This window comes from Cololabis saira, chromosome 11 (genome assembly GCF_033807715.1).
Source record: "Cololabis saira isolate AMF1-May2022 chromosome 11, fColSai1.1, whole genome shotgun sequence".
NCBI lineage: Eukaryota > Metazoa > Chordata > Actinopteri > Beloniformes > Belonidae > Cololabis > Cololabis saira.
Window position 1 is genome coordinate 21,780,458 of NC_084597.1, and position 21,757 is coordinate 21,802,214.

General features: G+C 40.6%; 2 protein-coding genes across 3 annotated transcripts in view; both read left to right on the forward strand.

Moving 5' to 3' along the window:
- pi4kaa (phosphatidylinositol 4-kinase, catalytic, alpha a) overlaps nucleotides 1-12,252 on the forward strand; it is a 37,581-nt gene extending 25,329 nt beyond the window's left edge. For both annotated transcript variants that reach the window (XM_061733991.1, XM_061733992.1), the window contains exons 37-54: nucleotides 315-470; nucleotides 1,115-1,194; nucleotides 1,287-1,486; nucleotides 2,359-2,446; nucleotides 2,529-2,696; nucleotides 4,136-4,189; nucleotides 4,269-4,389; nucleotides 5,214-5,343; nucleotides 5,435-5,505; nucleotides 6,518-6,590; nucleotides 6,670-6,850; nucleotides 6,942-7,046; nucleotides 7,647-7,772; nucleotides 8,955-9,075; nucleotides 9,192-9,351; nucleotides 9,444-9,533; nucleotides 9,691-9,774; nucleotides 10,746-12,252. In XM_061733991.1, coding sequence (XP_061589975.1) covers nucleotides 315-470; nucleotides 1,115-1,194; nucleotides 1,287-1,486; nucleotides 2,359-2,446; nucleotides 2,529-2,696; nucleotides 4,136-4,189; nucleotides 4,269-4,389; nucleotides 5,214-5,343; nucleotides 5,435-5,505; nucleotides 6,518-6,590; nucleotides 6,670-6,850; nucleotides 6,942-7,046; nucleotides 7,647-7,772; nucleotides 8,955-9,075; nucleotides 9,192-9,351; nucleotides 9,444-9,533; nucleotides 9,691-9,774; nucleotides 10,746-10,797 — 2,060 coding nt within the window. In that variant the 3' untranslated portion in view covers nucleotides 10,798-12,252. The remainder of the gene's footprint in view (nucleotides 1-314; nucleotides 471-1,114; nucleotides 1,195-1,286; nucleotides 1,487-2,358; nucleotides 2,447-2,528; nucleotides 2,697-4,135; nucleotides 4,190-4,268; nucleotides 4,390-5,213; nucleotides 5,344-5,434; nucleotides 5,506-6,517; nucleotides 6,591-6,669; nucleotides 6,851-6,941; nucleotides 7,047-7,646; nucleotides 7,773-8,954; nucleotides 9,076-9,191; nucleotides 9,352-9,443; nucleotides 9,534-9,690; nucleotides 9,775-10,745) is intronic.
- A 3,556-nt stretch (nucleotides 12,253-15,808) lies between these two features.
- The window catches only part of marveld2a (MARVEL domain containing 2a), a 40,338-nt gene continuing 34,389 nt past the window's right edge, over nucleotides 15,809-21,757 (forward strand). Inside the window, exons 1-2 of the mRNA XM_061733171.1 lie at nucleotides 15,809-15,904; nucleotides 20,813-20,903. The gene's annotated coding sequence lies outside the window, so the exon portion shown is untranslated. The remainder of the gene's footprint in view (nucleotides 15,905-20,812; nucleotides 20,904-21,757) is intronic.

A 21,757-nucleotide genomic window follows, 5' to 3' on the forward strand; every position in this document is an offset into this window, starting at 1 on the left:
ACGAGTCCTCACACTGCAGATCCTGGATCAGATTAACAGGTGATCTGAGCAGATATCAGCGGTTCGAGGTTGCGTCTACCTCCATTCACACCGGATTCCCCTGCTTTCAAATGCATGACCATCACAGCAGCCGTGGCAACGTCCCACAAGTCATCTCACTCTTTGAATAAACCCTCATCATCGATCATGTTGATGTTGTTCACCGTCTAGTCCTGATAAAGACCATTGAAACCGGAAATACCGGGTACATTTAAAGACCTTCTGAGACGAAACTAGTTTGCCTTTTCTGCGACTGAATCTGTGTGTCTGAACAGACAATCAGGACGCAGCGTTGAACAGCCTGGCGGTGATGAACGCCGCTGACCTGAGGAGCAACGTGGACTCCAGTTCTCGCTCGCAGCACAGCGGCCAGGGTTGGATCAACACCTACCCGCTGTCCAGCGGCATGTCCACCACCTCCAAGAAATCAGGTAGTCCAGAGTAGGGCTGTTCGATTAATCGATTTTAAATCGTAATCGCGATTATGTAATTAGAACGATGTTAAAACGTGAAAATCGTAAAATCGAAAAACTTGCAAATGTGAATAGCAAATGTAATGACTGACATTACACACCTCTACCTCCTTCATGGGTTGCATTATTATTTAGCATGCAAAGACCCAGTTTAGTTTAATTAGAAAATGTCTTGTTTTATTTAATTGGAAATATAACTTACTGTATGTTTGCAAGTGCTGATTTGCTGATTTTTTTTTTTTCAGAGATAAAACTTTATATTTTATTATATTTTTTAAAACTTTTTTTCAACTTATTTTACAGAGTTTTGCACTTTTTTCATTCATTTTTGGTTTAATAAGAGCAAAGTTTGCACTTAAAGCCCAATGGGGCAAATGTTCAATAAAAAAACAGCATATTTGAAATAATTTCTTTGCCTTTTGTCAATTCACAAAATAATCGTAATCGAAAATCGGATTTTGAGAGAAAAAAAATAGAGATTTTATTTTTGGGCAAAATCGAACAGCCCTAGTCCAGAGGGAACGAAAGCTTCCTATTTGGATTTTTATCTGCATAACTAAAGACCTTAAAACTTGACGTCTGCACCTTTTTTCTGTTTCCAGGCACGTCCAAGAAGAGCAACCGAGGAACGCAGCTTCACAAGTACTACATGAAACGCAGGACTCTGCTGCTGGCGTTACTGGTGAGTACTCCGAACAGCTCTCTCCTCGTTTTGTGATGTCCGACTCATCGGCAGCCTTCGTTCGTGCTCTGACTTCTGCCACGTCCTTCCAGGCCAGTGAGATCGAACGGCTGACGACGTGGTACAACCCCCTGTCCACTCAGGAGTTGGCCATCGCCACCGAGCAGTCGGTGGAGACCAGCATCGCCAACTGGAGGTCCAAGTACATCAGCCTGACTGAGAAACAGTGGAAGGACAACGTTAACCTGGCCTGGGGTATCGCCCCTTACCTGGCCATGCAGCTGCCGGCCAGGTGGAAACCTTTTCTGGATCTTAGTTTGTTTTTCTTCAATCATAGATGATGTCTGTGTACACAGAATATATGATAGCTGTACAAAAGCTAAAACCTCCTCTCTATATATATTTTATATGTGCTTTTTGCATAAGAAATATAGGAAAAATACATCTGATCATAGTATTGGGAGATAAATAACCTCAGAGAAACAAGAACATATAACTTTACTTCATGGTGTATTTATTTATTAAACAAAAACTAATTAAAAAGGGAAAAAAAATCCTGTGAGCAATGCTAAATGCTCTGTTGCTTCCAGAGGATTTAAGAGGGAAAGGAGGTGTCCATACCTCTATAAAAACAGATGATTTGGAGGTCTAGAGGTCTAGCGCACTCAGGTGTATGTAAACACAATACCAAGAAGGAAAGACATCAGCAATGGCCTTAGAGACCTGAACCTGGTTTAAAAAGAGAGCTGTGTTGAAGTGAACGTCCCAAAACCCCAATGAACTGATGGAAAATTGGAAAGAAGAACAGACCAGAACTCCTCCAGAACCATGGCACACTGATGAAGTCAGACAGGAAACATCTACTGAGGCTTCATGCTGCTGAAAGTGGATCTACAAGCTGCTGCAACATGATAATATCATCATATAGCTCACATGATTTTTATTTATTTATTTTGGGCTTTTTTTTAAATCTGAAGTTTAATTTCCCATCTAATAAGATCCACTAATATCAGATTTGTTTCCTTTTTAAATTAAAAGATATGATTGAGTTGATTAAAGACAGGTGCTAACTTTTACACACAACTGTAATTTAGCTTTAAAGCAGACTTTTAGGAGAAGAACTTGACCCTCTGATTTTCTTGTATTTCACTTCTCGGTTTTCAGGTTTAAAAATGACGCCATTGTTGCCGAGGTAACCAGACTGGTGAGACTGGACCCCGGAGCCGTCAGTGACGTTCCTGAGGCCGTCAAGGTTTGCTGCCGCTCGCTCCTGCAGAGCTCAGCCTCCTCTGGTTTTGATTAGATGTTAATGTTGTCGTCATCTGCCTCTCCAGTTCCTGGTGACGTGGCACACCATCGATGCCGACTCTCCGGAGCTCAGCCACATCTTGTGCTGGGCCCCCGCCGACCCCCCGACTGGGCTGTCCTACTTCAGCAGCATGTACCCTCCTCATCCTCTCACTGCGCAGTACGGAGTTAAAGTGCTGCGCTCCTTTCCTCCGGTAGGTCACATCCACGTGGATTTCTGCCTTTTGAGGTTTATTGTAGGGATAAAACTGTTTTATTCAACAGCAAAAATTCTGGCTCTGGAGGTAAGACAAAACTAAAAAGACATTTATTTTGTAGATAGATGGAGGAAAGAATAGTATAATCACCATTGATTTGGGTCTCTAGAAAAAACACCTGTGTGTATATATGCAGATGACTGGCTGACAAGGAAGTTTGACCCCAACAAGACGAAATGGAGACAGTTTTTAAACACTTTCCCCATGGATAAAAGGTGTTGGTTGCTCTCCGTCAGCTTTGTCTGACATTTGGAGCAAAAACACATGAAATGGGAAGAAATTAAAAAAAAAAACTGAAACAAGAGTGACTGATGGTTATTAGACTCTAAGGCCCTGTTTACACAGAGCAAAAACGGTGGCGTTTTCATGCGTTTTGGCCGTTGGTTTACACGAAAACGAAGCTTAAAGTCTCCACGACTGCTACCCAGACCACATTGCATGTAATGCCCCAGATAACATAGCTCCTGGAATCAATCGGGCAACTCAAACCCCTCCACCACAATAAGGTGGCAGTTCAAGGAGGGGCCTGCTAAAATTGTTCAAACAATTGTTCAGGAAAGACACATCAGCTCCATGACACGTTCAAAGTGGTGATTCCATTATTTACACCAGATGTTTTTCTTTTCAAGGAGTTCATTTATGTTACTCTTTTTTTTGTTTAGCACTAATTCACAATGAAAATGATCTCAGGGCGCTTTACATAAAAAACATATTCAATACAGTCCGGTTAAGTTACAGTTACGCATTTAACCAACACTTTTATCCAAAGTGAGGAACAACAATCAGGTTCCAGTAAAGTTAGTAACTCTGGCATTAAATCAGTTCAATAAATACGGAAACAGAAGGATGTCAGGTGCCATAAAAAATAACAATGTGCAAGATAGACGTGTAGGTAAAGGGATTGTAGAAGAGTGCAGTCAGATGTAGGTCAGATACGTCAGGGCATCGTGGGGGTTAGGAGAGGAGTTGTGTTAAGAGTTTCTTGTTTCAGGCACCTTTGCTGGTCTCGTCATGGGTCCTCATGGTTCAGTATAACTGAGCATCATCTGCATAGCAGTGAATGTTTGTGTCACCTAGAAATAGAACGTAATGGAAGCAGGTACAGGGTTAAAAGCTGATGTCCAAGCACAGAACCCTGTGGAACACCATGACCAAATCCGGTGTACGAGGAACAACTCTCGTTCACACAAACAAACTGGAATCTATCAGATAAATGTGACTTAAATCAAACTAATGTGGTTCCTTTATTATCAATGACATGTTCAATCCTCTGAGATCCAACAGGAGAAGTACTCCACCGTCTGAGGTCACGACAAGGTAATTGGTCTCCGTGATATGAATTATAATTTTGTTATTTGTGTTACTTCTCTATCTAGGATGCCATCTTGTTCTACATACCCCAGATTGTTCAGGCACTTCGTTTCGATAAGGTAACCATGAGCAACACTTCAGGATGTTCTTGAGGTTTAAAAGTGTTCAGAGGTGTAAACTGATTCCTGATCTGCTCAGATGGGTTACGTCAGGGAGTACATCCTGTGGGCGGCACAGAAGTCTCAGCTTCTCGCCCATCAGTTTATCTGGAACATGAAGACCAACATCTTCATGGATGAAGAAGGACACCAGAAGGACCGTGAGTGAACCCATTTCAGAGCTTCTTTCAGTATATGACATAAATATTCATCAGATATGTGTGTTTTTATACAAACATATGTTTTTGCCTTTTTCTTTACCACTATCGTTTAGTAATTTTTTCACTTATAATTCTCAAATACATTCACATAATACTAGACAGGGTAATCATTTTCATTTTCCTTTTTATAAAACTAAACACGGCCAGTTTTCCCTCAGATATCGCGGTGTACAAATATGGAACTCCAAATCTCACATTATCAAAAGCTCTGCTTCTCTAGAGATTTTTAAAAGAAATTTATCATCTCATTTAATTCACATTTAAAAAATGTCAAGTTTTCTTTGTTTTTTTTTTTTTGTTTTTTTTGTTTGTTTTTTTTTGTGTGTTGATGATCTGTAACTATGTAGTCAAACCTTCTTTGTTTTTGTTTATAGTCTTCGTCTTGTTGTTTTTGTTTTTTGATTTTTTGTAATTACTGTTTTACTTCCTAAATTGATGGGAGGTCCGTTGCATAAGCCTGTTGGCTTTTTGACCTCTCCTGTCACATTTGTTTTACTATTTTGATTGCAAGTGTTAATTTTATTGAGTGCAAACTAATAAAATAAAAAAAAATAAAATAAGAGCCAAAAAGAAAACGCTTCTTTGACCAAACAATCTCAGTTTGATGATTGGTTTTCTTGTTCTGAACAACCAGATTGCATGATTTTTAAGGGGTATTTATCGAAAACTACAATATTTAGTGTCTTCAGAATGTGTGAGTGATGTTGGGGTCGCTGCAGATTTGAAAGATGGTATGAAGTCTGAGTGGGTTCTGGTGTCTGCAGCCGACATCGGGGAGCTGCTGGAGCAGATGGTGGAGGAAATCACTGGGTCGCTGTCGGGTCCCGCCAAAGACTTCTACCAGAGAGAGTTTGACTTCTTCAACAAGATCACCAACGTCTCCGCCCTCATCAAGTGAGTGTGTCGGCTCGTTGGTGTCACTCTCCCTGCCACATCCCAGAAGGTTCTTCGTTCCGCGGCTAACTGGTGTGTTTTTGTTTCCCAGGCCGGTTCCAAAAGGCGAGGAAAGAAAACGAGCGTGTCTCAAGGCTTTATCCGACATCCGAGTGCAGCCAGGTACCGATCAATCACGGCGGCCTGGTAGCCACACAACAAAACATATTCTCCTCACATATAAATGATTACGCCCCGTCAGGCCTTCACTCACAGCTCAGACGTCAGTCCAGCGCTAAGCTCCTTCCAGACTAAACATGTTTAGTTCTGCCGGAAACATTTTAGCACCAGGATCAATGGATATTGACTAATTTTTGGATCCAGATGCTAGTGGTCAATAGAGGAACTGCTGTTTTTCTATGGAGCCAAATCAAGGCCAAAAGTTTTGCTAATTTGAAAATAAAATTTGAACCTGAAAATTCTTTTTTACAGTTTCAATTTTATTTTTTTCAGTATCAGATCTTTTTTTCAGTTTCAAATCTTTTTATTTCAGTTTCAAATCTTTTTTTTTCAGTTTCACGTCTTTTTTTTCAAGTTTCACGTCTTTTTTTTCAGTTTCAAATTTTTTCTTCTACTGATAACTTCTGCAACCTACGTTTCCTGAAGGCAACTTGACTGAGGAACGTCCCCCGCCTTCTCTGTTCTGCTGTCACTCATGATGCCACGCCCCTCTCAGTTGATGCCACGCCCCCCACGCCAGATCGGGGCCAAAAGTCTGAACCTGAAAAAAAAATTTGAAACTGAAAAAAAAGAAGTGAAACTTGAAAAAAAAGACGTGAAACTGAAAAAAAAGATTTGAAACTGAAAAAAAGATTTGAAACTGAAAAAAAGATCTGATACTGAAAAAAATAAAATTGAAACTGTAAAAAAGAATTTTCAGGTTCAAATTTTATTTTCAAATTAGCAAAACTTTTGGCCTTGATTTGGCTCCATATTTTTCCTGCTTCCTCGTTTGCCTCAAACCAGATTTTAATGTTGGCGCTTGGTTTAAGGATAAAAGTCCACCGACTGTAACGGTGGGACCACTCTGAGAACAGGAACTCTTTGTGATATTAACGGTCATGTTTAAGCTGATTCTGTCCTTTTGTACTTAAATACTTGGTAGTAATGATGCCATTTGCTTGGTACTTTCCAGGATGTTACTTGCCCAGTAATCCGGAGGCAATCGTCCTGGACATCGACTACAAGTCTGGAACCCCCATGCAGAGGTGAGGGTCTGGTTCACGGAGGGGTTTTGCTGGTCAGTGTCTCCTTGGTGTGTGTTTTTATAAAGGTATGTGTTCACAGTGCTGCCAAGGCGCCCTACCTTGCCAAGTTTAAGGTGAAGCGCTGTGGGGTGAGTGAGCTGGAGAGGGAGGGGCTCCGCTGTCCCTCAGACTCTCTGGAGGACGGAGAAGACAATCCTGACGGGCCACGCAAGGTGTGCTGGCAGGCGGCCATCTTCAAAGTGGGCGATGACTGCAGACAGGTAGCCTTTCACCCTTTTCACCTCTTGAAGTTGGTTCAGATGCCGATTACTGGAGCGGACTAACCATCCTGTGTTTCTGGGATTTCTCCAGGATATGCTCGCCCTGCAGATCATTGGCCTTTTTAAGAACATCTTCCAACTGGTCGGGCTGGATCTGTTTGTGTTCCCGTACAGAGTGGTGGCCACTGCACCAGGGGTGAGGCTTTAACCTCACCTTATTTGTGTCCCTGAAGGGGGAGAGAAAAAAAAACACAAGCACTTCATTCGGTACATCTGGTGCTTCAGTATTTCACTTCGGTCAGCAGGAGGAATGTGTTTAAGGTTAAAGGCAAGGCAAGGCAAGGCAAATTTATTTATATAGCACAATTCAACACAAGGTAATTCAAAGTGCTTTACATTGACATTAAAAGCGGCAAGACATAATAACAAATGGGTAAGAATAAGAAAAGAAGTAAAATAATAAAAAGCACTAGCTGTCAAAAAAAAAAAAAAATAAGGGCAGTAGAGTAGAGTACAGCAGGTTTAATTTAAGAGTACACTTCAGTAAACAGTAATGTTTTTAACCCTGATTTAAAGGAGCTGACAGTTGGAGCAGACCTCAGGTCTACAGGAAGTTTGTTCCACCGGTTCCGGTTTATTATGTCACTGAACGTGTTTGAATAAAGTTCCTAGAAAGACAATCTGATAAGAATATTGAAGAGGCTTCTTTCATCATGTTTATTCTGGTGAACGCGTCGTGACTGATTAGTGCTGGCAGAGCTGCTTGGATACTCACGGATGAGCTTCTTTTCCTCAGTGCGGCGTGATCGAGTGCATCCCCGACTGCAAATCCAGAGACCAGCTCGGCCGGCAGACGGACTTCGGGATGTACGATTACTTCCGTAACCAGTACGGCGATGAATCCACCCTGGCCTTCCAGAAGGTGTGTAGCTGTTGAATGAATGTTTGAAACATCTGTTTCTGTGTCATTATTCCCCCTGAATATCTCGTTGCCACGGTAACGGCTCACTTAGAAGTTTCACTTTTCATTTTTCTATCCAGCAAGACAATTCAGCGTTTTTTTGAACAAGTTAGACAATGATGTTTACAGCTCCTGAACACATAATCGTGCAGATATTCCCCTGCTGAGGGGTTTACGGGGTTCTGGGGTTCTGTAGAAGGTTCTGTCTGGGCCCGCTGCTTCATAAAACCAGAGGGTGACAAGGACTTTACCGTTGTGACTGTTTAAACTCCCACAGAGGACAAATTCAGATTTTCTGACTTCAGAAAAAAAGAAAGAAGGAAAAGAAACTCAAAATCTGACTTTATAACCTGAACAAAAATAAACGGGAAAGAAAAAAACAGAAACTGCAGTTAAAGAAACAAACTTCATAAAACTGGAATTACATTTTTTTTGTAATGTTTATGAATTAACAAATTTAAAAACTTAGATTAAGTTATACCAACAAAAATCAAATTTAAAAAAAACAAACAAATTCTTTGTAAAACAAAATACACATGTCTGATTTTAAAATGTATAAATTATTAAACAACTGACTTCATAAATAATGTTTAAAACTAAGGACATAACACTGAAATTCTGAGTTTATAAACTAATTACATTTATAAGAGGAATAAAAACTTTATCAATTAGATCATTTAAATAAACCTCCCTGGACATGGTTGTAAATAAAATATTTTTAATTTCTCAGAGAAGAAAACTCTTGGTCTTAAGGAAGCCCAGTTTCTGACTTTATAAACTCACAATTTAGAAAATTAACTTCAAATTCAAATAATTTGCCCCTGGGGATAAATAACTTTTTTTAAGAGATTCTGACTTTAGAAGCTTGAAACTTTAAAAGAAAATTCTGTCCTAATGGACTAAAAGTTAAAACCCCACATTTTGATTTTATAAACTCCCTAAATTTGACCAAAAATTTTATAAAGGTTTGAATCACTTCCAGCCCCCTGGTGGCCTTAGGGGCTTGGTACAGCTACGTGGAACTTGGAGAGTTTCTCACTGTGATAAACTCTGTTCAAGTTTAAACCGGTTTTGCACAGCCCTTCATCCAAGCCAGCGGCCATGTTTGTTTGAATAACCCGCCGTCCTGATGTCTTCCTGCAGGCGCGGTACAACTTCATCCGCAGCATGGCCGCTTACAGCCTCCTGCTGTTCCTGCTGCAGATCAAAGACAGACACAACGGCAACATCATGCTGGACAGCAAAGGTCACCTCATCCACATAGGTGAGGACCTGGACTCCAGTGGTTCTGACCTGATTCTGACTCTCACAGCTTATTTTCTGAGCCTGTTTCCTGCCGACTAACGCTGTCTGGCTTTGGCTCAACTTGCTTCTCTCCAGATTTCGGCTTCATGTTTGAGAGCTCGCCTGGCGGTAACCTAGGCTGGGAGCCCGACATCAAGCTGACGGATGAGATGGTGATGATCATGGGGGGCAAAATGGAGGCCACACCTTTTAAATGGTTCATGGAGATGTGTGTCAGAGGATATCTGGCTGTGCGGTAAGAAACCCCAGTCAAGATCTGCGACAGCAAAGAGAAAAGAGTGGCAGGGTGTTGTAGATGGTTAATTTTTGTTGTTGTGTCTCAATCAGACCCTACATGGATGCAGTGGTGTCTCTGGTCACCCTCATGTTGGACACTGGACTGCCGTGTTTCAGAGGACAAACCATAAAACTCCTCAAGTAAGAACAAAACCAGCTTCTACATGTGTGCATCAGCCACAGAAACGGACAGTTTATTATTCATGTCCTGCTGCAAAACATAACAGAGAGCAAAAACGATAAGTCATAAAAATGAGTGAAACTGAAGTGGTTTAACATTGTTGTTGTTTTGTCTCAGGGGACGTTTTAATCCACAGATGAGCGAGAAAGAAGCGGCAGCGTTCATGATCAAAATCATCCAAAGCTGTTTCCTCAGCAGCAGGTGCAGTCCATGTCCTTTTTTCTGTCCCATGTTCTTACTCTTAAAATGCGCTTTTATTTATTTAACACAAAAATTAAGCCAAAATGAGGAAAAAAAAACAAGAGACTCTCATGTGAGCAATGCCAAGTACCCACTTACCACTTCCCTAGGATTTACCAGGGTAGGTTACAGTCGGGTACTGCTGCAGATTTGCCACTTGTCAGTGTGAACATGGTTTTAAAAGCAATTTAGGAAACGGGCCTGCTCGTTGACCGGACCGTGAACTCCTCTGCAGGGCAGACTAGTCTAGAGACCTGAACCTGGTGGGGTTGCTGTGTTTACATTAGGGCTGGGCGATATGGACCAAAAGTCATATCTCGATATTTTCTAGCTGAATGGCGATACTCGATATATATCGATATTTTTTCCGTGACGTAATTAGGGTTTCCCTCAAAGCATTATAGCATAGCATCTCTGTTAGCTTCATTTTTTTCTGAGGCAAACCCTTAAAAAAACAGTCAGTTTTAATACAAAGCCTCGTGCCAAATGTCACACAGGTTCCTTTATTAACAGAGGTCTGCACAATATCAAAATGTATAAAACAAATGGAATAAAATAAACTGCCTGCATATATAGAATAAAAATGCTTCTTGAATAAAATAAAACAAATATCCCTTTCCTGCATAACAATTAAATTAAAATACACTGTGCAATTAATACAATGTAGACAGTAACAGGCAGACTTTTCCACTGAGGTTGACAGTTGCAAATCTCAAATAAAACATTCCATTCAATTTGTCACAAAATAAGCTATATCAAAATCATAAAAAAAATAAAAAATAAAAAAATAAATTAATAAACGATATTGTCTCGTACCATATCGCGTTTGAAAATATATCGATATATATTAAAATCTCGATATATCGCCCAGCCCTAGTCGACGTGAACGTCTGTCTGACAGCAGTCTGATTGTTTGTGTTGTCCTTCCACAGGAGTAAAACGTACGACATGCTGCAGTACTACCAGAACCAGATCCCTTATTGAGGCTCCCCGTCCGGACCACTGCCGCTCCTACATCACAGACGTCTATGCAGGAGCGCCGCCGAATCTTTCCAAGCACTCTAAAACAGACGGGATCAGCTGGTTCTGCTCTTTTGGGGCCAGGCAGCGATGGGGCACTTTAGTTTTAAACTCTCCACTTTTACGTCCTCAGATTTTATAAAGTAATCGTGTGTTTTAGATTATTTCTCTATTTAAGATGAGATTTATGACTTTTACCTGAACGCGTACCTGAATCTCCCTTTAAGTATTTCCCTGGATGCAGTCGTTTGTAACTCGCACCAACACGAGCCGCCGCGCTGTTACACACTTCGATGCACTTTAAAGATCGCAGTATTTCATCGGCTTTACCTTCCGCTGATGGAGAGGTGATCTGAAGAGCCGGCGCTGGGATCAATCAACGTTTAATCAGACATGTAGAGGCATGGAGTCAGATGTGTTTATGCCGTAGTGTTTAATATAGTTACTGTGGAATCACTTCCTGGTCGCGGGCAGCTTTTCTGTGATTTGGTGTGTAGATTTACAACAACGTGTTTAACGGGATTTTTTTTCTTCTTTTTTGTTCTTTTTTTTACGCTCATCGTCACGTTTTCATGTCAGCCGGAGGTTAAATAGTTGTTTACACTGTTTCACCAACCTGAAACTTTGAAATTCATTAAAATATCTCAGTTTGTCCTGAGAGTTGATGTTGGGGCGCATGAAAAAACTGGACCTGAGTGGGATATTAAGTCCACAGCAAACAGCCAGGAAGTTGATTTAACTTCCAGCACGGGTCTTCTACTGACCACCGGTGTCCAACAGTGAGACCATCTCTACTGACCTGCATGTTAAAATGTCAAACTTTACAAAAATTATTAAACAAACATGTTTACAGTCTGGTTCAGAAAACGGTTTTGGTCCACTGGTTCCCGGTTCTGGGTTCCAGTTTAAAGGCTGCTAGCGAGGGCTAACCAGGTGGCTAACCGCTTCCATCAGCCTGGCCAGCAACATAGCCCTGGACCCTTTCAGAAGCCTCCTAGGCAGTACTCGAGTTGTGAAAAAAAATCAGGGGGGATGGTGGATTTTATCATATGGGGACAGATAATTTGTGCTGATTACAAATAATATAATATATTACAAATAATAGCACTGACCAAAACACCTGCAGAAATACTGCAGGAATGACATAGCAGCAGTTAAATGCAGCCTTCTGTAAGCTTTAAATATCCACTGGGCTTAGATCAAATACATCAAAACACAAAAATAAAAAACAGTTTTCTGAACTTATCAATATGACTCTGTCCTTCACAGGATAAGTAAAATGGATCACTGCAAAAACTCAAGATCTTAACAAGAATATTTGTCTTATTTCTAGTTAAAATGTCTAATTTTAGTAAAAAAAAATCTCATTACACTTAAAACAAGACTCATCACTGGAAAAAACTACAATTTTCACCTGTTTCAAGTAGATTTTCACTTAAAATAAATAGAAAAATCTGCCAGTGGAACAAGATTTTTTTGCTTGTAATAAGAAGATAAATCTTGTCCCACTGGCAGATTTTTCTACTTATTTCAAGTAAAAGTTTACTTGAAACAGATGAAAATTGTCAAATAAGTTATTTTTCTGGTGATGACTCTAAATGTTGAAATAGCAGTAATACCACATTCATTGACGGAATGACATAAGGGATGGATCCCCCCTCAACTCGAGTACTGCTCCTAGGCTGACCAACTGGGCCAGTAGATACCCATTGCTCGGTTGGTTCGGCCTCCAGGTTGAGGGCTGACCGGCTGTGCTGGTCTCCTGCCTCAGCAGCTGTTGGCCGTGGCGGAGCTCCGCCGGTCCTGGTATCAGCTGCAGCAGAACCCGTTTCAGTTACATTAGACGACCTCAAAGGTCGGCAGAAGCTAAGCCGGTCAAGCTGAACTTCTGGCCTGTGTCCCAGAGAGCTTCCAGGTCCACTCGTTCCATCTACTCAACTAAGGCTGGGCGGGATCAGTTCCTACTAACATGGCAACACATACCCCAGTGCATCATTGTGGTTGCTAAGCAACACATGCACTAGGGGCGATGGCAAGTCGACTGCTGACATCAACAAACACAGCGACTGTAGAGGAGATACCTGAGCGTTGTTCCGACCCATGTGGTCAGACGTGGTATTTCTACATAGAGTGGGTTTAATCAAAGCCTGCTTTTAAAGGAATCTTCAGGTTGAACAGTGGAAATAAACGCCCAAAGGCTGTTTTCTTCTTTCTTCCTTGTATCTTTTTTTTTCTCAGTTCGTTTCTTTTTTTTCTGTTTTCTGTCTTCAGCTTCGTCAATCTCTCTGAATATTCGCAGTGTTTGTGTCTGTATCCAGTGAATCACGCTGTAAAACCCGCCTGCAGAAACATTCCTTATCTTCCAAACCGCTCGTGTTACATATGAAGACGAAGATGATGATGATGATGATGAAACCCGACAAGCCATCCCTCTTACCGTCGGTAGAGTCGCAACTGTGGTGATACTTGACAACCAAGAAACTAGCGTTATGCAATATAATCATGTATATCGATGCTGTATCTGTTTGTTGTGTTAAGGAAGTTGCTGTATATCATCCCATGTGTGTGTGTGTGTGCGTGTGTGCATGTGTGTGTGTGTTGCAGCGGCTGAAACCAACCTGAATTGTCCAACGAGTCTATAAAGTGATCAGAGATGTGTTTTTAAATGTTGTAGCTTCAGCTGAGACGTCCACCATGTCATTTTGTGTGTGGAGACATTCATGTGGACCAGGTGAGCTTGTTAGATGTGATGGATGAGTGAAGCAGCGAGATCTTTAACTTCAACAAGCTGTTTGTTAGTTCAGATCTCAGACTCCGATGCTTGATGACACATCTGCTACCCTGAGATGCTCATAGGCTGCAGATGCAGGATTATGAACGCGGGCCTCAGTTCCTCATAACCTGTCCACTCAGATGTTTACTGGTCTGTTAATGGACATGTGCACCATTCACACGAGGATCAGCTGTGTGTTAATGTGTAAAAACCTATTTCCACATTAAATGTGAGCATTTCACCACCGTCAGACTCTGTCCTACTTTTTCTTCTCGTCTGATACATTTTGGGTCATTATTCACCAAATCAGATTACAAGGATCTGCAGTCGGTCCCCCGTGACAACAAGGCTTCAAAATCACTCTTTGGGTAATAAAATGTAAACAAAAAAACACCTCCGGGTGACATGGACACGACATTTGTCCAGTGATTAACAGTCAGCGGTTGTACACCAGGTCACCATGGAAACCGTTGACCGGCAGTCAGAGCGCCTGGACTGAAACTTAAGAATCCGTCACCCTGGAAACCTCTTAACTGTCAGTTACAGCTCTCCGCTCCTCAGCAGCTTCTGATTCACACCAACGTTTGTGGATTCATCTAACAATGGGCACTAAAGTTGTTTGTTTATTTCGGTCATTTCCAAAATAAGAATTCAAATACAAAAGAATGAAAAAAAAAAAAGATAACAACAAATAAACATGAAGTTAATGCTAATATTGCATTAGACCAAAATATATAAACAAGTGTTAGGATTTTATGAAATTGTTTAAAGGCTTGAAGGGTTTTTCTATAAGATTCTGCACTGGTGGTTACTCTCAACGCAGGAACACATCCTGGTTTGTATAACTAGATTATTGAGCTGAGTTCTTGTGAAGACAAAGAAGAGAAACATGTTTTAAAATTGATAGGTTCCATCCTGTTTTTCTCAAAGTTTTTGTGATCTTAGGTATTTGCTTAACATCTTAAGTAAGAAACAATCAGCAAGATATATATGGCTGAAAGTGTGACATGTTTAAGTTTCTTTCCCCACAGATGTCTCCACAGATAAGGTTCAACATCCGCACCTATAACGTACTCAACTCCCTTTTCATTATAAATAGGGCTGGATCGATGACCACAGTGTGCATTTCTCTCCTAGCTCTGTGGTTTGAGAAAACTACCTCCGGCCAGAAAACATTGCGCATGATATAATATAAGCTTGTATTAACATTTGATTCTGTGCACAGGTTTTCTTATGGTGCACCAGACAAACGAACACGAGGATCTTTCACAAGAATAAAAACATACTGTGCAGAGGTGTCAAGTAGCAAAGTACAAATACTTCGTTACCTTACTTAAGTAGAAATTTTGGTTATCTATACTTCACTGGAGTAATTATTTTTCAGACGACTTTTTACTTTTACTCCTTACATTTTCACACAATTATCTGTACTTTTTACTCCTTACATTTTAAAAACAGCCTCGTTACTCTATTTCATTTCGGCCTTTAAAAAAAAAACTATCCAGTTAAATTGCGCCATCCGGATAGAGTGAATTTGGTTGTGGTTGTTTCAGATGTTCTTGTCCAGTTTTGTTCTTACATCCGTTGCCCTCAGATTCCTGCAACTAAACTTGGATGTACATTCCAATAAAGGTTAGGATAAATGATAACATGCCTCTGAAGTTTGAATTTTTGCACCATTACAATACTTATAGGCAACTAGTCATCATATCTTCTGCTCTCTGAAACACATGTTAATGCTCAATAGTACACATATATGGTTCTATAATATATTTACATTATACTAAGATGCATTCATTTTCAATGGCTTTTGTCCTTAATGGCTTTTTTCCCCCTTACATTACTTTTACTTTTATACTTTAAGTAGTTTTGAAACCAGCACTTTTATACTTTTACTTGAGTAAAAACCTTGAGTTGATACTTCAACTTCTGCAGGAGTATTTTTAAACTCTAGTACTCTTCTACCTGAGTAATGAATGTGAATACTTTTGACACCTCTGATACTGTGTAATATGAGTTTTTAAGGTTTGTTTTCTTAGCCTTTTTTGTATGTTTTGTTCGTTTCACATCTTCACAAAAACAAAAAACAAAAAAGAAAATAAACACCTGCGGAAATGTGACTCGCAGGGGAATGGTCCGGCTCTCAGGTGAGCTGCTGCGGCCACAGGTAAACGACACCGCTGGGCGGTGACGTCACAGGGATGGGCAGGTCACGTGGTCCGGTCCACGGGAAACCTGCGGTTTCACGTTTCTGAAATGGGAGAGAGAGGAAGGAGCGGAGAAAGAGACGCGGACAAGGTAAGCGCCCCGCCGGTGGACCCACGGGGCTCTGCCGCCCACCCAGCCCGCTCTTCAGCGCGGACTTGTTCGTGTTTGTGGGAATTTAAAAAGTTTTCCAGCCGGTGACGTGACGCCGCGTCGGTTCGCGGACCATAGAGGAAATTAACTCCGCCGTCTCCGGTTTTCTCCGGATAAAGCTGTGCGAAACTAACTGCATTGAGTCATAAACATGCACAATTAATCCCACAAGAGGTCAGACCCGACATTTTCACAAGAAGTCAAAGTGAAGATGACGGTGACCCATTTTCCCAGACAGCCTCCTCAGGTTGGTCAGGCCTCCTTCACTGACCACCGTTTTTGTTGTTTTTTTTTACTTGGAGCACAATTGTTCGTTTATCTTTTCAGTTTTTCGTCGTTAATAAAGCACCAATAACTTCCTAATAGGCTACCGGCTGTGGCGTGTGCTGGACTCAAGCTGGAGGTAAAATCCACGTAGAAGTGTCCTATAATGGGCTACTAATGCATGTTTACAGCCCCCGTGATGCGTTCATGGATAGGAATACCAGGCAGGGGCGAAAATCCCGTTTCATAGTTGGGGGGGACAATAAACAGTAAAATTTTAGAGAATAAATCCAGGGGGGGACAAGGAATAAAAGTTTTAGCCTTCCTTTAATACAGCATTTTGACATTTTCATCTCTATCTCGCAAACAGGCAGAAGACCTTTCTTAGAGCAATACAAAACAATGGTATTAGGTGGAAGGTGGCAATAATACAGCACATCTGACATAATACACTGCAAAAACCCCAAATCTTAACAAGAATATTTGTCTTATTTCTAGTTAAAATGTCTCATTTTTAGTTAAAAAAAATCTCATTACACTTAAAACAAGACTCATCACTGGAAAAAACATCAATTTCCACCTGTTTCAAGTAGATTTTCACTTGAAATAAGTAGAAAAATCTGCCAGTGGAACAAGATTCTTTTGCTTGTAATAAGAAGATAAATCTTGTCCCACTGGCAGATTTTTCTACTTATTTCAAGTGAAAATTTACTTGAAACAGGTGAAAATTGTTGTTTTTTTCCAGTGATGAGTCTTGTTTTAAGTGTAATGAGATTTTACTCTTTATTATTATTTTCGATTTCGGTTTCGGCCACAAATTTTCATTTTGGTGCATCACTACTAAATACTACTGCATTGTTCCAAAATTATTAATTCTGTCTCAAATTATTCTAGGGGGGGACAGCTTTACTAATGGGGGGGACTTGTCCCCCCTGTCCCCCCCGGGATTTTCGCCCCTGATACCAGGTATATCAAGTGTGGAGTTTTTACCTCCTTTAATATAAACTTAGTACAAAAAGTAAGGAAAATTTAGTTTGGTGAATTATTTCGTTGTTATAACGATGCTTCTTGGTAATAAATCTTATACTGTCGGAAAACCTTTACAACATTTGTGGGAAGAGCCCATGAAACATTTGCCAAATTTGTTCTTGTCTTTACCTTTTAATGAAAGAGAGAGAGAGAGAGATGATGTACACTCGCACCCACCTGTAAATATTAATACACGGGTATCTGATTTCAAAAGAAGTGAACAGAATATCCCAAAGGCTCCTGTAAGTTCAGCAATATTTAATGGTAAACTCTGTATTTGAAAGCATCTAATTGTCAATTGTTTTGTACATTCAATTCAAAGTACTTTATTAATCCCCAAAGGGAAATTGATTAATAAAATTATATAAATCATCATTCAGCTAGAAATAAACCAACAACTCAGAGCCTCTAGGTCTCAGTTTATCTTAAATGTTCATGACAGCTCAGTTATCCTGTCAGCAAGCCCCACCCCTCAATTGGGAAACAGAATAAAATAATCTCCATTGCTCATCTTGTCAGGATACCTGGAGTCGGTATTTGAACTAGGGCTGGGGATCGATTCAAATGTCAAGAATCGATTTGATTCCGATTCTTAAGATTCAGAATCGATTATCAAGATTTGATTCGATCCGATTCGATTCCGATATTGATTTGGGTTAGTGTTATTAAAACTGTTTTTTGAGCTGTTGCATGAATTATATGACTGTAGTTATGCAAAATATTACTACTAGTATTATATTGAGATTAAACCGAAAGTATTGGCAGCTAATGATGCTGTAAGGACCAATCAGCTCCCAGAATACTGATAGAACTGTTTTCAGAAACATTGTGGGTCAGAATTACCAAACAGATCCAGGGCAGCAAACAGAGATGGATGCAATCGGTTTTACTTTTTCCCACATTCCGTTTTTATTTGTTCTATTTTCGGTCTATTTTGGTTTTTAATTTTTGAGCATTTGGTTTTTAGCATTTTTTGCAAATGTAACCCCAAGACAGTATATAAAGTAATGAAATATAGACAATTTATGCAATTATAACCTTTATAACACTTTAATGTTTTCATACCTTTAAATATATTTAAAGGCAAAAACATGGCACCAGTTATTCTCGTCTCCAAAACATTCATTCAAACATTCATTTTTTGGGGATAAACAAAAAAAATAACCAAAAGTTGTAATGTAATGATGAAAAAAAAAAAACATAAATAAATAAAAGGGAAAAAAAAAAGAAAAAAGAAAAAAAAATCGATCTTTAGACATATGAACCGATTTTTAGGAATTAATATGAGAATCGATTTAGAATTGGGAAATCGATTTTTTCAAACAGGCCTAATTAGAACTACCCCAGGTATATAATTGTGCAGTTGTTTTTTGGCACAAACACCATAAAACAGATAAGAGTTCAGGACCTTCCAGTGTTTTCTGAAAGTTACATGTCTGAGTAGTGATCCCTGGCCTGGCCCTGGACTCATCTGTGTTAAAGGGGCGGGTCTTTCTGATAGGTCAGTCACTTTATATCAACACATTTTTCATTCACCAGCCTTCCTACTCCACTGCAGACATTTTGGATTTTTTTCTGCAGAACCAAAACGTATTTCCGGTAGAGGTATCGGTATCAGAACACCTCAAGTCTGTCACATATCTATTCCCGACGCATCTATTTATTATTTTTCTATGATGTACTCATATTTTCTATTTTCTCTATTGTATTTGAATATTTTCATTGCACTTCTTATTCCATGATTGATGTATGGTTTTCATTCTGATTGGTTTAGAGTCGATCAGAGTCAGCTGGCTTCTGTTAAATGGGAGACACCCACTTAATCATTCATCGCTGAGGACGGCTGTAAGCTGAAACGCGTCCGATTCTCTGCTGCTGTGCAGTGATTTAATCATGCATTAAACGTTTTGTACTTACAGTGAGTGCTGTCGGATTTTGATTTTTTGACACCTCAAGTCTGTCCCAGACTATCATACCTGCTCCAGCTATGTGGACTATACGGGACCTGATATCTGGCTGGTGCATCTTTACTACAAAACCAGCAGACTTCTGGAACAATGCAGCATTTTTAGCAGAAACACCTCATATCTACTGTCAAGCACGGTGGTGGAGAGATGAGGATATGGGGCTTTTCTGCAGCCGCAATACCTGAATACAAACTACGCCGTACATCAGAGTATTTACGTGGTGGACAAACGCAGCAGCAAATGTGGAAAACAAAAGAATCAAAGTGTTGTAATGTCTTAATGATAGTCCAGACTACAAACTGGGTGGAATGCTGCGGCTGGACCTTAATGGCGTTTTTACACTAGTACCTACTCAGCGCAACTCGACTCGTAAAGGCCCTGTTTTGCGCTTTTACACTAGGGGTCGAGGTGGGTGGAGGCGTGCCGGGTAGATACTTTTTCTGTATCTATTCTGCCGATGTTCTAAGCGTGCTGAGTCGGCTGCATTTGACGTCATGACACTACACGTCACCGATTGGTCGGGGGGCGGGGCCGTCAGACGTTTGAATCAGGAAGCGGGAGTCAGCGAAAGAGTGGCTCGTGACTTCCTCACTTTATTCAACAGGCAATGGCAGCACAAACGTCTGTTTGGTGGTTCAACTCTGAGGTGCAGATGTTCATAAACCTGGTGGCTGAGGAGAGAATTAAAAAGGGATGTAGACGGGCGATAAGGAACGACCAGATCCACCAGGCGCTCGGTCACTTCATAGCTGATCGCGGCTCCAGCTGACTTTTCAGCAGCGGCGAGACAAACTAACAAAAAATTAAAAAGCGTTGCCGCTTGAAGCTTCTCTCACTCTCATTTTTTAACTTGATATCGAACACAAGTCACAGACCAAGCAGCACATATATAATCTCCTCCAGGTTTTACATCTTTAGTCTCTTCTCCGTTTTTAGATCACACAATCAAATACGTCACAGCAGCTTCGCTCCAACCCGCCCACTTCTCATCTGGTTGTCTAGAAACAAACGAGGACAAGGCGAGTGGAGGCGAGACGAGGCGTGATGAGTCGAGTCGCGCTGAGTAGGTACTAGTATAAAAGCGCCATAAGAGAGCTTTACATAAATAAATACCTACAAACTTAAAAAAAAGAGGCAACCTTGTGGATGAAAATGGACCCAGATTCCACCAGAATCATGTCAGAGACTGATACCCATGTTAAAATCATTTAATTCAGGTTATCACTGGTAAAAGTGGCTCTACAAGCTGCTGAATTATGAATGGACTTCTTCCTGCTTCATTAACTGAGTTGTGATTTGTAAAGAAACAGTGTTTATGAAAGGTTTTTGGCGCATGACTGTATGTGAATGATAGCTAGTTCCAAAACGGGTGTATAAAAGTGAAGTGTGCAAGCTGCTGATTCCAAAGTTGACCCGAACAGCAGAAGAAGCGGCTGTATGTTTCTGCATCACACGTTTTCTTTGGTGATAGAGTATACCTGTCGTTTATTGTGGCCGCTCAAAGGAAGCAGCTTAGTTGCAGTTTTAGCAGCTGGAGCGTGTCGTTAAATCCTCACGCCTCCATATCTTTGTTTGTGTTTCTCTGCAGGTGATTCCTCGACACACTCTACGTTCGTACAAGGTTTGCATTCTGACCTGCAAGCCAATGTAAGTCGTGTTGAGTGACTGCTGTGAACGAGGTATTCAAGCACAGTTCCTACTTCTTTTTCTTTTTAAACGTTCTCCAGATCAATTCAAAGAAAACAGCTGATTGGTTTTCCAGAGTGTGTTTTTGTGCTGCAGTGAGTCGAGCGTCTCTGGATACAAACGCAGAGATTAGCAAAGTTGGTTGCAGCACAACAATGCATTCTTGACTGGGCTTGCATGGAGGATGCAGGGATAATATCTTCACTCCTGAGGGCTTTGGGTGAAGAGTTCTTTCTGCACGTTCTGGCTGGTTTCTGTGTTAGTTCCTCCTTGTTATTTGCATGAATGTTTGGTGTTTTGTCTGGGATTTGTCTTCATCCTTTGACTTTTTATTCCTGTTCTTCTTTTTTGTTTGTTTGTTCTTTTATTGATTGAAGTCAAGACTGTCGATTTGTTAATAGATACAATATTAATCAACTAAAAGCCTAAAGGAGCAACCATTTGCTGACTCGCTCATGGATTGATGAGCAAATAAGCTTATCAGGGTTAGTAGTTCAAAGGATCAGGAGGCCTGTGAGAAGAGACGGTCAACAAAGTTGTTCAAACAACCATAAACAAATGCAAAATGACTACACAAAAGAAAATGGTAAAATTATGCAAAAGCATCTAAGAGAAACATTTTACCTTAAAATTACGGTTTCAAAACCCGTATGACGTTTTGTTGACTTAGGGCCAATCCCAATACACCCCCTACTTTCTACCACTAGCCCTCCCTCACTACCACTACCCCTAAAAAAGAAGCCACAGATTTTAGGGCACTTGTAATCTTCCCTGGGCCCTGTCCCAATACATCCACTTCCCCTACTTTTCAGCACCACCCCTAAATTTTGCTTGCTACGTCACTGCG